General features: G+C 48.3%; 1 protein-coding gene across 1 annotated transcript; it reads left to right on the top strand.

The window, feature by feature from the left end:
- The first annotated feature begins 6,907 nt into the window (after positions 1–6,907).
- Positions 6,908–12,253, top strand: slc39a7 (solute carrier family 39 member 7). Its single transcript, XM_083680408.1, has 8 exons — positions 6,908–7,028; positions 7,793–8,224; positions 8,731–8,899; positions 9,093–9,179; positions 9,564–9,686; positions 10,506–10,607; positions 10,819–11,015; positions 11,188–12,253. The coding sequence occupies exons 2-8, from the start codon at positions 7,793–7,795 to the stop codon at positions 11,440–11,442; spliced, it is 1,365 nt and encodes a 454-aa protein (XP_083536534.1). The 5' UTR covers positions 6,908–7,028; the 3' UTR covers positions 11,443–12,253.
- Positions 12,254–14,831: the final 2,578 nt, after the last annotated feature.

The following is a 14,831-nucleotide window of genomic DNA, read 5'->3' as shown; positions in this document are numbered from 1 at the left end:
TTGTGTTCTTGTTTTAGCTGTGCTGCTTTTGATGTCTGACCAAACTTGTCCTACTTGTGTATCTTTCCTTCTCTGCTCCTGCATCCTGCTCCCTCTCGGTCTTCAACCCTTTCTGTTCGTTCCTCCTTCTGTCTTTCGATTTCCTTCTCTCTCTCTCTCCGCCCTCTCTCTCGCTCTCTCTCTCTCTCTCTCTCTCTCTCTCTCCTCATTTCATGCAGCACTGGGGTAACCTAAGAGACTGGGCCTCAATGTAGAAAATCTCCTTTGGTACAATGAACTGGGCTGAGGGGAGGAAGGGGGGAGCAGGGGAGGGAGGGAGGGAGGGAGGGAGGGAAAGAGGGAGGGGGGGAACAGGAGGGAAAGATAGTGATGCAGATGCGGGATAGAGGGTTAGCTAAAATCTCAAATTGAATAAGTGGCTGCGCTTGTGTGATTGTGTCTTTTGGGGGTCGTCGTTGGCGGCTCTCATTCAAGATGGAAATGTCCCCCACTTCTGAAACTCACTAAATGTTCAACAAACCTCTCCCAGTTGCCTATTGCATTTTCATCAAATACAACTAAAATGGTTTCTGTTAGGTTCAGTAATGATTTCTATTCCGATAGATTTTGTATTATTAGAAAAGATGAGAAAATAAAATCATATATGTGCAGTTTCAGAGAATTTTATCGTTTTGTAGAATTTCAACGGAAGCCGTTTGTTTGTTTGTTTGTTTGTTTGTTTGTTTACCCAGAGTGGGAGGTTAAAGGGACACCAGGGATCAGGTGACTCTGAGACAAGGAGAAGTGTGTGTTTTGACAGATACTGTCTCTCTCGTTCATGTTAACAGACACATTCAGCACTAACACATAATCCCTTTTGGTTTTGGTTTTATTTCAAACATTTGTCCAGGAAAGTATGGAAAATGTCGAAGTTAAACAGTAACCAATTAGTGATAATCACACACTTCCCCCTGAACCTTATTGAGCTGAATCATGCTTTTCTTCTCCCCATGTGTTTACAAACAGCAAACAAATCCCTCTTGCTCAACTCTGTCTCTTTACAACTCTCCCAACAAATGACCCTTTGGAGGATGTGAGAAGACAATAGTGCTGATAAAGGGACTGAGATAATTACGGCTGGCCAGTAAAGTGACCGTCCTCCCTCCCAACCATCCAGCAGCAGCGCTGGGCAGCAGGAACTGAGGCTGGACAGGAGTTCTGAGTGCCTTTTGCAATTTACACTCCACTTGCAATATCATATTCTTATTCTTATTCTTATGTACATTTCTGTGTCCGTGTCAGGATGAATCTTAGACGGCCGCGATAATGACTTTATCAGATCAGAGGCCCTGCAGGGGAATGAATGGAAGGGGGAGCGAGGGAGCAGAGTGTGGGGTGGGAGGTGTGTTAGATGGGGGGGCTTTAGGGGTGTGTGTCTGGTGTGTGTGTGTGTGTGTGTGGTGTGTGTGTGTGTGTGTGTGTGTGTGTGTGTGTGTGTGTGTGTGTGTGGTGTGTGTGTGTGTGTGTGTGTGTGTGTGTGTGTGTGTGTGTGTGTGTGTGTGTGTGTGAGGGGGGCACAGATTGTCCATGGCTCGGTTGAATGAAGTTATTTCCAGAGCCCTGTCCATCTGTTACCGTGGCAGCAGTGGCCGCGGCGTTGCCATGGTGCGGCCCACACAAAAGGGTGTGGCGTGGGAACAGGTCCAAGGGTCAGGAGTGAGGCCTGCGGGGTCAGAGGTCACAGCCAGCTGGACAGCACACAAGAGGAGGACAGGGTGAGAAAATGGGGGAGGGTTTTTACGCGGGAGCCGGCCGACTGGACACCACTGGACTTTAACATTGAACTGGGCGGTGAGATAAAAGGGGGAGGGGGGGGATTAGAGGGAGGGGTGAGGCGGGGTGTGGAGGGGGGTGAGGCAGGGGGGTGGGAGGGGGGGAGAGGCGAGGGCGAGGGGTTCAGAGAGGGGCCCCACTGCCCGCTCTCTATGGGAGGCTCCCCACATTAGGGCCAATATCCACTGATGCCTAATCGTGCGTAGCATTTGACAGGCAATTGACTCTGGTCAATGTCCACGCAAATGTGGCTATTGAGAGGCTGCGGAGGGCTGTGTGTGTGTGTGTGTGTGTGTGTGTGTGTGTGTGTGTGTGTGTGTGTGTGTGTGTGTGTGTGTGTTTGTGTGTCGGCTGGCGCTCTGGACAGATAAGTGATACTCAATTGGGCATTTTTCTAAATTTGCTGTTGCTTTTTAATAAAAAATAACTCACAGATAATAACGCAAAACAAGGCTCCCAATGTATGTCCCAATTTGCTAAATGCAGCAAAAACTCTTTTTTTTCACAAAAAAGTTATCTTAAGTGGAACTACTTTCAACACCAAACCCCCACAACTAGACAAAGCCTCCACAAGACTTCTTCATGTCACATGGGACCACAATTAACACTCCACAGAACCCAAGTTATCCTCCCACAGCATATAAACACTCAAATATCAATCCAAAAGCCAAGTATGACTCATGAATTGGGTCTAAACTGACACGCCAGAGGCTCAGGTGCCCACCTGGGCAATTACCAAACCAATCACGCCCTCCAAACATGGGTTATGTAACTGAGGGGACAGAAACGGGGCGAATAGCGAACAGTGCAATTAAAGCTCCACCACCCCCAGTAAACAGCACAGCCCGTAGCCTGTCGACTAGCAGGGGAAGGATGATGAAAGAGGATGATCCAGAGACCGTGGGTCAGTAACAGGATTAAGGGCGGCTATGGGGGAACAAGTCCAACGCTTCGTTTTACACCTTTTGTGAATCGGCAGGAAAAAAACTGTTCAGAGCAAGTAGATAAGAGACAAAAGCTTTTAATGTTGTGTTATAGCTCCAGATATACCCCACGGGAGAACGGAGGGGGCAACGCCACACGACACACACGATTACATCCTCTGATTTGACGACTCAATCTCTGTGTGGAAGAATATTTGGAAAGCCTTGGATGCTTGTGGTGGGAGGATGTTGAGATGACTGAGGTTTCTGGTTAGACTCGCAGCACGTCACAGCACAGGTTAGACTTGTGACACACATCAAACGTGGTAAAGGAATGGCTAAATCAGGCTAGAATGAAGGTCTTAGAATGGCCTTCACAAAGTCCTGACTTAAACCCCATCGAGAACATGTGGAGTGTGCTGAAGAAACAAGTCCGAATTTAGTTGAACTGCGCCGGTTCTGTCAAGGGGAGTGGTCAAAGATTCAACCAGAAGCTTGCCAGAAGCTTGTGGATGGCTACCAAAAGCGTCTAATTGAGGTGAAAATGGCCAAGGGACATTTAACCAAACATTAGCATTGCTGTGTGTATACTTTTGGCCCAGCAGATTTTGCCACATTTTCAGAAGACCCATAATAAATTCATAAAAGAACCAAACTTCATGAATGTTTTTTGTGACAAAGAAGTATGTGCTCCAATCAATCCATCACAGAAAAATAAAAGTTGTAGAAATGATTGGAAACTCAAGACTGCCATGACATACATGTTCTTTACAAGTGTATGTAAACTTCTGACCACAACTGTATGTATCACCATCATGTGTGATGATGGGTTTAGAGTGTGACTTTGTTACATGATTGTATGTCTGATTATATCACTGAATCATTTCTAGCCTTTTGAATACTTGCATGTTCTGCTGTTGGATCTCTCAGCTGGTAGGCCAGAATGTCCCTGATGACAGTCAGTTTGAACACTTGGTCGACGCGAACATCCCAGAGGAGTGTAACTGACATTAGGACAGCTGTTAGTGATGGTGTTTGTGATTCTATATGTGTTTAACTGTGTGTTTGTCTATAGTTTGTTCAATGTTGTGTGTGTGTATGTAAGTTGTTTTGTCTGAAACTTTGTTCCTCCTGCTGCTATTGAAACCCATTTCGACAGCCGCCTATAGATAAAGGTTAAATAAAACCTGTATAAATAAATGTTAAATATTTGTTTTAAATACCACAGGGTCTGATTAAGTGAAGCTGAATCTGTGTTGTGTTTCTGGTCTCTCTACTGTATGTGTGTTGTGTTTCTGGTCTCTCTACTGTATCTGTGTTGTGTTTCTGGTCTCTCTACTGTATGTGTGTTGTGTTTCTGGTCTCTCTACTGTATGTGTGTGTTCTGTCTCAATCTGTTGATAATTATTGAAGTAAGTAATTCCAGTTTCTATAAGCCGTCTTTCCTGTTGGAGGTTGGACAGTGACTCTTCTGTGATGCTGGAGATTGTTGCAACATGTTGCAACTCGGTTGTAATAAACCCAATGATTGATTACATGTCTCATTCCTGAACCTGAGAATAAACTACAGTACCCACAATGCTTCTCTGATAACTAATGTCATGACGTGTCTTCCCAGGAGTCCAATGATTAAAATAACCTTAAAAAAGTGAAGTGTTATGTTTCTGATCTCTCTGTTGTGTCTGTGTGTTCTTCCCTAACCTGCTCATAGTTACTGATGTACATGTATCATCGACAGGTTATCATGTAAGTCTCGGTTATATAAACTGTCCTTCCTACTGGAGGTTGGATAACTTCTCTGCTGTGATGTTGAAGATTGGACATGTTGGGTTCAAAATAAGAAAAACTGAACTATTCAGTCACCCATGCTAGGAAATCTGTGATCTGCACATAATATCTCCACACTAACATGTGTGTTGCCTTAAACATTTGGCATGTTTTCCTGTCATTCCCACCAATGAATGAACGCCTGGTCGCTCTGGAAAACACAAACATGTCAGTGAAGAGGCAGGAAAAGAGCCTCTGAAGGAATTGATTTGGAGCTGAACAGCTTCAAGAGTCACGTCTCTTTACCAGGGTTACACAACAGTGAGAACGTAGGAAGAGCACTGCATATGATTAGAGACGAGGTCCGGGCCGGGCTGGACCTGGCTGGGCTGGACCTGGCTGGACCTGGCTAGACCTGGCTGGGCTGGGCTGGGCTGGGCTGGGCTGGGCTGGGCTGGGCTGGACCTGGCTGGACCTGGCTGGGTTGGGCTGGGCTGGGCTGGGCTGGGCTGGGCTGGTCTGGCTCGGTGGTCTGGACTGGTCTGGCTCGGTGGTCTGGACTGGTCTGGTCTGGGCTGGGGCTGGGCTGGGCTGGGCTGGTCTGGTCTGGTCTGGTCTGGTCTGGTCTGGGGTGGGCTGGGCTGGGCTGAACTGGTCTGGTCTGGGGTGGGCTGGGCTGGGGTGGGCTGGGGTGGGCTGGGCTGGGCTGGTCTGGCTCAGTGGTCTGGACTGGTCTGGCTCGGTGGTCTGGACTGGTCTGGTCTGGTCTGGTCTGGTCTGGTCTGGGGTGGTCTGGGCTGGGGTGGGCTGGGGTGGGCTGGGCTGAGCTGGGCTGGGCTGGGCTGGGCTGGGCTGGGCTGGACTGGACTGGCTGCAGACAGACAGAGAAAAGGACATCTACCTTGAACTCCTGCTGCTCGCTCTCTAGGGCGGGGTCAGCAATTGTGCCAGAGTCTGATCGGGTCGGAGGGGGGGGGGCAGGGTCTGATAGGGTCAGAGGGGGAGGGGGGACCAGGGACGGAGGCTGCCCTTGGGTCATGGTTGGGATTTGCAGATTTTTGGGGGGACAGATGCTCAATATGCAGATGTCGTCAAATTGAATTGGGGGATGTTAAAATGGATCCCTGATTTGCATCAGGACAATAGGCAGCCTTCCCTGTGAGTTCCTGTGCACAGCCTAAGCAGCCAACGGCTCACCAAACAGGCGTGACCTTAAAGTGGTTGGCTGTGTGAGAAAGACGCCTTCTGTAAATATCTGTTACATCATATTAAATGTTTGTCTCTCAAGTCAAGTCTGGTTTATTTATCATTCCATTAAATACAAGAACACAACTAAACGAAACGCCTGAGACAGAGCAGCTCTACAACATCAACAACATCAACAACACAATGGAACAAGACAATAGATACAATATCAACAGTAACAATAATAAAATAACACAAATAATAAAATAAAATAGACAGGCTTATTATAGCAGCAGAAGACGGGGTAAAGTGGAGAGTGTCATTGAGCAGGAGGGGGTCTGGGCCCCTGACCTGTGGCTCTCCGCTCACATGCAGAGTTGGGTGGAGGGCTGACGTGTGTTACTCATCTCTAATGAAGAGGGCCCTGGCTGCTGAAATGTGTTACTCATCTCTAATGAAGAGGGCCCTGGCTGCTGAAACGTGTTACTCATTTCTAATGAAGAGGGCCCTGGCTGCTGAAATGTGTTACTCATCTCTAATGAAGAGGGCCCTGGCTGCTGAAACGTGTTACTCATCTCTAATGAAGAGGGCCCTGGCTGCTGAAATGTGTTACTCATCTCTAATGAAGAGGGCCCTGGCTGCTGAAATGTGTTACTCATCTCTAATGAAGAGGGCCCTGGCTGCTGAAATGTGTTACTCATCTCTAATGAAGAGGGCCCTGGCTGCTGACGTGTGTTACTCATCTCTAATGAAGAAGGCCCTGGCTGCTGAAATGTTGGTTCACTGCAAATAAACATTTGGAAGAAGTACCATCTCAAACCAAACATTCTCCTCTCTAATGGTGAAGGTTATGGCATTTGAATTCCCTGCCTCACTTTAAGTTTCGATTGTTGAAAATTCATAGCTTTTCTTGGAGAAAAGTCACATGCAATATCCCTGCGTTGGAGACAGTTAAAGACAGACGCATCTCTAATTTGGTTAAAAGGCAAAGTGTTAGACCTGTATGACGGGTCTGGAGGGAGCAAATACACATAATCACACCCATTTCCATCCATTCTTGTTTATTTATATGTATACTATTTAAAGCATTGCATTGTACTGGTGACTGCTGTGTCCTGAGATGAGTCAGACAGCGGCACATCTCGCGATGTTTCACACGGAATCTTAATACACTGCGAATGAAATCCCGCGATGTTTCGGTGAACAGACTATATGCCACGTCTGAGAAGAACAGCCTCACGTTATCAAACCCCGCAGAGCTCCGTCAACACTAACTAACTCCTCTACCGACACACACTCCCTCTTAACCGATAACAAACCGCTTGGAGTTTGAACAGACAGGTGAGTGTGAATTGTTATACGTAGTTAGGACAGTGCCAGAACATGCAGGTTTTGTTTGGATCTAGCCACAGGGCTTTAGCGATCATCAGCTAAACAACTAGCTACCGAGCTAACAACTTGAGAGATCCGGTGATCCATTGTTTACTGATCCAGATCCCCCACGTAGATCCCCGCCACAGACAACCAGTTCTCCATGCAGACGTCAACTGCGACAGCTGTGTCACTAGTAACCCTAACCCTAATACTGCATGTCCAAAAACTAGGACACCCTTTTCACATAACCCCGCTCATTGAATCAACACGATTCAAAAGATGTTAAAGTTAGAGAAGCTAATTCGTGTTCTTTGCTGTTTTCAAGACTCCGATCAGCCATCGAGGAAGCAAGCTAGTAGCTATAATCAATCCTGTTGATGTCGTATAATACGACAGGCTTGCTGAGTCAAGTTCTGCAGCAGGCAGGCTACTCGCTAGCTACTCTGGACGTGTTGAAGTTGAGCGCTGTTGCGTACGACCTCTCTTCTCCCTCCGCGCATACAGAGTAGCATCAATCTCAGCTCTGAAATACTCGATCAGCATCGCCATGAATGCACCTTTCCAGGGACTGTAAAACTTGTCCGTGTCTCAAGATAATTGATGTTTAGCCTGAAAGATGAATGCATGACTACTACTACTAGCTCTCTCCATTGTGTAGCACCTACAATCGGTTGAAATGCAAAGCCAGGGTCATAACCGATAACGTATTTCCTCCTTGTCACGTCTCACAGATGGCCGCCGCCGGACGCCTGCTACCGTTGACTCTCCTCGCGGCTGTGACGTTGTTGCTAGGCGCCCAGCTAACTGTGGCTCACAGCCATTCCCATGGCGACCACGATCACCACGGCCACGCCCACTCGCATGGCGGCGGCGGCGGCTGCCATGGTCACAGCCACGGAGGTCAGGTGAAGCTGCACCATGGGGCCAGCAAGTGGAGCGCTGAGGCCAACCAGGCGCCAGAGGAGTCACATGACCACGGACACGACCATGGACACGACCACGGGCACGACCATGGACACGACCACGGGCACGACCATGGACATGAACATGACCACGGACACGACCACGGGCACGACCACGGACATGGACACGCCCACGGAGGGGAGAGGGTGAAGAGAGAGGCGGAGGGAGAGAAGAGAGACCTGGTGGAGCTGTGGACGCAGGTATGCCCAGGAGAGAGATGTTGCAACCGTGAATGAATGAATGAGTGAATGAATGAACAAACATGAGAAGGCCTCATAAGGACCGGGGGGGGGGGTAGAGGAGGACCGGGGGGGGTAGAGGAGGACCAAGGGGGGTAGAGGAGGCTAAAAGCCTGAGTTTTAACCACGAATAGGCCAGGAGTACGCCCTGTTGAAGCCTGGGAGTGTCTGTGGAAAAACAGTTGGCCTTAGCACGCACTGGGTTGAACTGAAATTGGAATGTATCCATAGGCGTCCAATCAATTATTGATTGGATTGAAACCCATTATTGATTGGATTGAAACCCATTATTGATTGGACTGAAACCCAACTGCCGGTCAAGACCAGGAATAGCGCGTCCTTGTTTAATAAGGTCTCATAGGTCAGAGAACAGAGACGGAACAGGAGTGGATCCATTTGCAACACAGTTAGTTTTAACAAGTGAGATTCCTTGACTTCATGTGTCCTCTCATCTCTCTCCATATCAGGCCATTGGTGCCACGCTACTGATCAGCGCCGCCCCCTTCCTCATCCTCTTCCTCATCCCGGTCCAGTCCAACACTGACCAGCACCAAAACCTGCTGAAGGTCCTGCTGAGCTTCGCCTCCGGGGGGTTGCTGGGAGACGCCTTCCTGCACCTCATCCCTCACGCCCTGGGTCAGTACCTGAAGGGATAGTTCACCCAAAATTACAAAATCACATATCTGGTTCCTTACCCAAGGACAAGGACAGACTTCAATCCACGCTTTGGTAACAGCTTAACTAACAGCTAATTGTCTCACTCCTTCTCTCTCTCACTCTCACTCCTCCTTCTTCTCTCTCTCTCTCTCTCTCTCCTTCTTCTTCTCAGAACCCCACTCTCACCATGGAGAAGAGGGACATGGACACGGAGAGTCCCACGCCAGTGAAGAGTCACCTGATCACGGCCACTCTCATGGTACACTTCAACACTGTCCTATTTAACGTTGTAGAGCTCGTTCAGGGCCGAGGGTGAATAAAGTCGCTCAAACTGTCAACATTCTAGAGTGCCTTTAGGCACTAGGGTGGGTGACTTTATTCACCAAAAATGCATAAATTATTATACTTCGTTTTGCAGCCAATCAAAGCATTGTCGTTAGGTAAACACCATACTTGGCAACACGCGAGTGTTCCAGAACGCTTTGGCAGTTGGTGAGAGAAGGATTCAGTGCATGTTGATTCATATTCGTAACACGCAAACATGTCTACCGTTTCAGAAGTATAACGCCCTCTGCTACTGTCGTTGTCCGCCTCCATTTTGTGAAGCAGCTCGTCCCTAAACCGTCTCCTCCTCACCCGTTAGGTGCTGCTCACGGCCACATGATGTCGGTGGGTCTGTGGGTCCTGGGGGGGATCGTGGCCTTCCTGATGGTGGAAAAGTTTGTGCGTCTCCTGAAGGGAGGGGGAGGACACTCTCACTCTCACGGTAGGCGCTCGACGCTGATTGGGTTAGCAGCGAGCCAAACCCAAGATCTGAAGCCTGTTTTAACCGATTTCCTGCATTTCTGCCATTTTTCAAATCTATGTCCATCCCATTTGAGCAGAGCCCTCATACCCTCTGAAGTTTCCCCTTGTATGCAATGGATTGTTCGTGTATTGACACACTGTTCCACCAGACCTGAAGGTCTGCAAGTGTACCAGGGGAGGCTGGTGGAGGTAGAAAATCGGAGGACGGGTTCATTGTAATGCATGGAATGGATTCCTCATTCCATTCCATGCATTACTACTATTTCTACCTCCACCAGCCTCCACTGAAGTATACCTACTGGGGTCAGTTGTTGATTGGATGGATACATCGGATGGATACATTCCAATTTCAGTTCAACCCAGTGCCTGCTTAGGCCAACTGTTTTTCCACACACAATCCCGGGCTTCAACAGGGCGTACTCCTGGCCTATTCAGTGGTTAAAACTCAGGCTTTTAGCCTCCTCTACCCCCCCCCCCCCGGTCCTCCTCTACCCCCCCCCCCCCCTGGTCCTCCTCTACCCCCCCATGTCCTCCTCTCCCCCCTGGTCCTCCTCTACCACCCCCTGGTCCTCCTCTACCCCCCCTGGTCCTCCTCTACCCCCCCCGGTCCTCCTCTACCCCCCCTGGTCCTCCAGAGCAACATTACATTCTATATTGAGTTGTTCCTCTGGTGGAGAGCTGCTCTGCTCGCCTTCCCCTCTGGAATGAGGCCCAAAGTATGTTGACATGGTTCTGCAACACAATATTTATACCTCCTAATCCTGTGTCCTATTTCCAGCTGCTCCCAAAGCAAAGGAGAGTGATGGGGAGGAAGAAAAGGAAGAGGAGAAGAAAGAGGGGGATGAGAAGCCTGTAGAGAAAGTGGAGGAGAAAAGCACTGGTAAGAGAAGTTAAGAAGTTAGAGTTAAAGTTAATAATTGCTATACTGTATATCATCCATTTAAAGGTCTAAACATGGATGTACCAATCCCAAATGTCCCCTTTAATGGCTGGCTCGAATCTCGAGTCATTGTTTACTTGATGACATCACATGTGAGCAACATTTGCCTTTTATGTGTAATTATCGTCCGATTTCCCTTTTTTAAATCTAGACATCAAAGTGTCGGGTTACTTGAACCTGGCGGCTGACTTCACACACAACTTCACTGACGGTCTGGCCATCGGGGCGTCGTTCCTGGTCAGTCCAGCGGTGGGCGCTGTGACCACCATCACCATCCTGCTGCACGAGGTTCCTCACGAGATCGGAGACTTCGCCATCCTGGTCCAGTCTGGCTGCACCAAGAAGAAGGTACGTCCTGGGTCTGGGAATAGGGTTGGGCTTAGAAAGGTCTAAGGTGGTGAGTGTTCCGGAACACTTTGGCAGTTAGTGGGGGGGGGGGGTATGGATTGTGATTGGACAGGACTACTGTGTCTGGTGTCAGGTGGTCCCTCAGTGATGACGTCCTCCTCCTTCCCATCAGGCCATGTGTCTGCAGCTGCTCACAGCGCTGGGAGCCCTGGCTGGCACGTCCTGCTCCCTATTGGCCGAGGGCGTGGGCGCCGCCGCCACCGCCTGGATCCTGCCCTTCACCGCTGGAGGCTTCGTCTACATCGCCATGGTGACGGTCCTGCCCGAGCTGCTGGTTGGTCGATCCAGTCTGGGCCAATCAGTGATGGAGATCCTGGCTCTGCTGCTCGGAGTGGCAATGATGGTGCTGATCGCTGAGTTTGAGTGAGTGTGAGAGAGTGAGGGTGAGAGAGGGTGAGGGTGAGGGTGAGTGAGGGTGAGAGAGAGAGAGACACACAGAGACACAGACACTGAAGAGTTTACAAATACTGTAGGAGTGAGATGGATCATGTGATTGTTACCAGTTGTGTGAGAGGGGAAATGGAAGGCGTTCAGACTGAGATGATGATGATGATGATGATGATGAAGCAACAACCAGATAGAAAGAGCGATGACAAGGGACTGCACTACATGTGTTCCAAAGAGGCCCTGAACAGGCCGACCATTTCAACAGCGACCACCAGGGGGAGAGAGAGGCCATCTGAGCTATGAAGCGTCCTCACCACCAGGACTGTCGCCACGAGTCAGACGGCCCATCCAACCCAGACAGGGCCTTTCTCAGCTGTTAGAAACTCGATTCCTTGCTTCCTCCACTAGCTTGCTTCCTACTCAAAAGAAGAAAAAACCGCACGGGAGGAGGAGGTCTAGGTTCCTGCCCTCAGATCTTCTTCTCCGATGCTTCTTGAGAAGGAAGCGGGTGGAGGACGGGGGGGAGGAGGAAGCGAGTTTCTAACGTTTGAGAAACGGCCAATGTACGTATTAAATCTGTCCAGTAGTTAAACTCCAGGAGTCTGGGCGTCGCCTCTCCACAACATCACTTATTTTAATACCTTTATGTTTTTTTTTTCCTCTTGAATCCGCTGTGAAAGGTTGAACACAATCTGGACTGAGGTAGAACACGACATTTCAACTCAAATTTTTCTCAGCAGAATATGACTAATTATCTGTAACTTGAGACATTCCAGTGCATTTAAGTGGGGCACTACGATGTAAAGCATGGACTATAGCAATCCCCAGGAGGTTGGTGTTTGACATAGAGGCCAAGATATCGTCCGGGAATGTCATCAGACACTGGAATATGACTTATTTTTGAGCTGAATAAAAATCATGTGGCTGGTTTAGATGTTCACACAGCAACCACTAGGGGGCGATAGATCAGTCTGTTTTGTAAATCCTGCTATTTAGCAACTGTAGATGGTGTAAACAAAGCTGTGCTTGGAGGACCATTGTTGTGTTGGCTTCAGTTTAATGACTTGCTTTGAATGTGCATTTCCCTCAGAAACGCCTGCCTCTGTCTTGGTTTATAAATGTGTATAGCCATGTAGAAACGGAGTAGACTGATATGAATCAGGAAATACACACAGTCCCTCAAGTAATACTCGGAACCACACCGCATCTCTGGACCAAGTGATTGTTGAGCTGATGCTACTGAGCAGAACTGTATGACGACCCCACTTACTGTGTGTGTTTTGATGTGTCGTTCTTTTGCATACTGTACATGACACCCAGAGGCCACGCCCCCCCCCCCCCCCCCCCCTCCTCTCCTGAAGAATGGGCAGAACGTGTAATCCAGGGGAGGCTGGTGGAGGTAGAAATCGGAGGACAGGGCTCATTGTAATGCGTGGAACAGAATGAGGAATGGCATCAAACACATTCCTCATTCTATTCCATGCGTTACAATGAGCCCTGTCCTCCGACTTTTTTTTTTCTACCTCCACCAGCCTCCCCTGGTGTAATTAAGACAATCAATGCTTTGGCTGATTTTGTCCAAGGAAAGGACCCTCACCCTGAACCATCCTGGATCAGGGGAGGCTGGTGGAGGTAGACATCGGAGGACGGGCTCATTGTAATGCATGGAATGGAATGAGGAATGGGATCAAACACACGTGTTTAATACCACTCCATATTCCGTGCATTACAGTGATCCTGCCCTCTGGTGTCGACCTCCACCAGCCTCTCCTAGACTGAATGATTGGCCTGGGATCAGACCTATCCACCTCCCTGGCCTGGGATCAGACCTATCCACGTCCCTGGCCTGGGATCAGACCTATCCACGTCCCTGGCCTGGGATCAGACCTATCCACGTCCCTGGCCTGGGATCAGACCTATCCACGTCCCTGGCCTGGGATCAGACCTATCCACGTCCCTCTTGACCCCACCTTTCAGATGGGAACAGTATTGGCAGTATGGTTGGAGTCCTTTCAGACTCTGGAAGGGAAGTCAATTATCCGATAGAAAGGAGGGGTGGAGGGATGTTAAATCTGGCCTTTTGTATCAAAGACGGACCAAGTGACGGTGTGATGTCAACGTAGGGGAGGGTGGAGTCATTGTTGTTATTTTGTGTTTTGTTGACTTTTTATTAAAGATTTAAATGGATGCATGACTCATTGCTCATGTCGTTCAGACAGCTGTTGAACTGTCGTTCCGTTGCTGCCAGGGAACATGACAATATGAAACCTACACAGTCATTTAGTTACATAAACTCACTAGGTGTCATTGGCTTATACAGTAGGTTTAAAGGTTCAGATGAAATGATTCGACATCAAGTGAAGTCACTAATGTACTTCTTAACAGCAGTATTTTCATCATTAAAATGTACCCAGTACTAGCAAGGTGTACCTAATAAAGTGGCCGGTGAGTGTGTATCATCAAATACACCTCATCATTGCCTCTGCTTAGCATGATAGAAATGTTCAAGATTCAAGACTCTTTATTTGTCACGTGCATACAAGTATACAGTGAAATGCAAAAGTGACAGTGCCACAGAGTAGTGCAACAATACGTTTTAAAATAGAATAAAATAAAATAGAAGTACTAAAAAATATACAGTATGGACAGTATAAACAGTATAAACAATATGAACAGTATAACCAGTAAGCATATAAGTAAGCAATATAAATAGCAGATGGATGACTATGTGTGTGCATATGTGTTAAGATGACAGTGAGTGTGTGAGTGACTTGAGGGGGGCACTGGTGGGGTCATCGTTGACGATTCTGATGGCGTGGGGGAAGAAACTCAGCCTTAGCCTCTCTGTTCTTGCTGCATGACAGCGGAGGCGTTTTCCTGACCGCAGCGGCTGGAACAGTCCATGTTTCGGGTGGTGAGGGTCCTTCATTATCCTGTAGGCTCTGGTCCTACACCTCCTGGTGTACAGAACATGGAGAGGGGGGGTGTGAGGTGCAGGGTTCGATCCCTGCCTGGAGCATGGGTTTTTGGGGGGATTTAAGTGATAAATTACAACTCATTTACGATCCCTAAATACAAACGCATATTAGCTAAATTGCACCTGAAAAAGTCAATTAAATGCAGATGCACTAAATTCTGATTATTGCGCAATATCACACATCTAAAAGCATCATGTTTAATAACATGACCAGTGGGTGGCGATGTCGACTTGATCATGTGGATTATAACAAAGTCAATAAATCCATGTCGACTTCTGTCTCCGTCCATAGGCGGCGCTGTTTGACTCTACCGGCGAAAATGAGCTTGGACAAAAAAACACATTTTCAAACCTAAGAATTTCCTCATATGAACAACTTGGAACCACGCCTC

Source organism: Argentina silus (assembly GCF_951799395.1).
Source record: "Argentina silus genome assembly, chromosome: 11".
Lineage (NCBI taxonomy): Eukaryota > Metazoa > Chordata > Actinopteri > Argentiniformes > Argentinidae > Argentina > Argentina silus.
This window is presented reverse-complemented; position numbering and strand designations above follow the sequence as displayed.

Excerpts from the sequence above, each read along its gene's own strand:
- slc39a7 (XM_083680408.1), top strand. The coding sequence starts at position 7,793 with ATGGCCGCCGCCGGACGCCTGCTACCGTTGACTCTCCTCGCGGCTGTG. Across the intron at positions 8,900-9,092 it reads CCTCATCCCTCACGCCCTGG|AACCCCACTCTCACCATGGA; the intron begins GTCAGTACCTGA and ends TCTTCTTCTCAG. Across the intron at positions 9,180-9,563 it reads TGATCACGGCCACTCTCATG|GTGCTGCTCACGGCCACATG; the intron begins GTACACTTCAAC and ends CTCACCCGTTAG.